This window comes from Candoia aspera, chromosome 17 (genome assembly GCF_035149785.1).
Source record: "Candoia aspera isolate rCanAsp1 chromosome 17, rCanAsp1.hap2, whole genome shotgun sequence".
NCBI lineage: Eukaryota > Metazoa > Chordata > Lepidosauria > Squamata > Boidae > Candoia > Candoia aspera.
This window is the reverse complement of record NC_086169.1, coordinates 11,117,430-11,119,462: the sequence shown is the minus strand read 5'-3', so window position 1 is coordinate 11,119,462 and position 2,033 is coordinate 11,117,430. Positions and strand designations below refer to the sequence as shown.

The window sequence follows — 2,033 nt, the reverse complement described above, 5'->3', positions numbered from 1 at the left end:
ATGCTCAATTCCGACCAGACCAAGATCGACCTCCAGCCCACCCATTCAGAGACAGAGTCCGTCTTCAGCGACTGCGGGGGCGGCCAGGGCGGGGCCGCAGAAGATGCCAGCTCTCTCGGCCTGTGTGGCCAGTCCCGAGGGGCCGAGTTCAGTGACAACATGAAGAAGGACCTTCAGCATCTCAGCCGGGAGGAGCGCTGGCGTCGGCGGAGAGCCACGGCCAAATATCGGACCGCCCACGTCACGAGGGAGCGGATCCGGGTGGAAGCGTTCAACATGGCCTTTGCGGAGCTACGCAAGCTTCTGCGACCCTCCCTCCGGATAAGAAGCTGTCCAAAATTGAGATTCTGCGGCTGGCTATCTGCTACATCTCTTATCTGAACCACGTCCTGGATGTCTGAGTCTCGGGCGCGGCGGGGGTGGCGCCCGCCAGGCGGACCCGCATGTCCGAGAGTTCGCACGCCATGAGCACCCTCTCTGGCTCTCGGTCCGTGGGCAAACGTCCATAAGAACCCCATTCTGGCATGTCCTTCTGTCATTTCTGCCCTCCTGTTCTGGCTCCTAAGTGCAGAATGCCATGGGTGCGAGGTGGTCCTGGTTTAGCTATGCTGACCTGCTCCACCTTCTTTCTGGTTGAGAAGCTGCCGCCCAGAACTCTCCAGTCCCACCGTGAGCCTGAAGGAGACAAGTGCTTTCGTTCCCCTTCACCAGGGACATCTGTAGTCAAGAACCACCTGACATTGTCATTCCCCCAAGATGCCTTGCTTTATATTTTTGGATTTTGCCATCAGCATCCCTTTTCAGTTTGAAAACCCACCTACAACCCAGACAGCGTTCATTGGGAGGTAGATTTACCAGTTTCCATGTTTTATTTTCTTTCAAGGATGCTAATTCCTGTTGCATGGCAGAATGCCAATTTTGTGCAATCTCAGGTGGTAAAGCATTCACTTGTTCTAAAGACTCAGGTTCTGTGAATATGTGAAAAGCCTTTACTGTTTCAGCCTGAAAACGTGATGGAGGAACGCCTTTATTACTCCTCTGAGATCTGCGAGGTAATACAGGGCTTAAATTTTGACTCCTATCACTTTCCTGAGAAGCATCTGTCTCATCAGACAGATCTTCAGTTTGCTTTTCTGGTTTAATGTCCTCATCAGGCAAAAGATCACCATCAGCAAGTCCTTGCTGTTCTCTTGTGGTGGTCAGTTCAACTGGAGAGCTAGAATTTAATCTCCCCCAGTTTTGTTCAGCAAAAGAAGCGCTTTTGCTAATTATTAATTTCTCTCCCATTATGAACCTGTAGCTCCTCTGGCTTTGTTCATAGCCAACAAAGATGGCTTTCTTTGTTGTGGGGCCTCCTTTCCTTCTCTGCTGTTTTGGAATGTGAACCCATGCAGTGCTACCAAACACTCTAAGATGGTTTACCTTTGGTTTCACACCATAAAACAAATGGAATGGAGTGTCCTGAATCACAGAGTTATACAACCTGTTCTGTACATAAGTGGCAGTCGATATTGCCTCTCCCCAGTACTTAAAAGATAATCATGAATCTTTAATCATGCATTCCATCGCATTTTGCAAGGTTCTGCCCTTTCTTTCAGCAACACCATTTTGCTGAGGGGTGTAAGGGTTAGAAAGAATTTGTTCTATCCCTTTTTCCACTAGGAACCTTCTGAATTTGTGAGAAAGGTATTCTCCTCCTCTATCACATTGGAGTGCAGATACAGGCCTAGGGAATTTTCCATTTGCCCATGTCACAAAACTTTTAAATTTCTCAAATGCCTCATCTTTATGTTTTAAGATGTAGATAAATGTGTATCTTGAGAAATCATCAATGATGGTCATTGCATACCTTGCTTGTCCAAGACTTGGAGCAAAAGGACCAATAATGTCAGAGTGTACAATTTCCAAAGGTCTAGTTGTAACTCTGTCACTGTGCTTACTCACAGGAGCTTTTAGTGTTTTGCATTCTTTGTAAACTACACAGTCTAAGTATTTATCACAGGGTTTTATCTTTAGGTCAGCACACAGCTGTG

The 2,033-nt window shown here is 47.4% G+C and overlaps 1 protein-coding gene across 1 annotated transcript; it reads left to right on the top strand.

Moving 5' to 3' along the window:
- Positions 1-401, top strand: LOC134506776 (helix-loop-helix protein 1-like). The gene is given in 2 exon segments (XM_063317108.1): positions 1-304; positions 307-401. Coding segments are annotated over 2 exon segments (399 nt in total).
- The last annotated feature ends 1,632 nt before the right edge of the window (positions 402-2,033 follow it).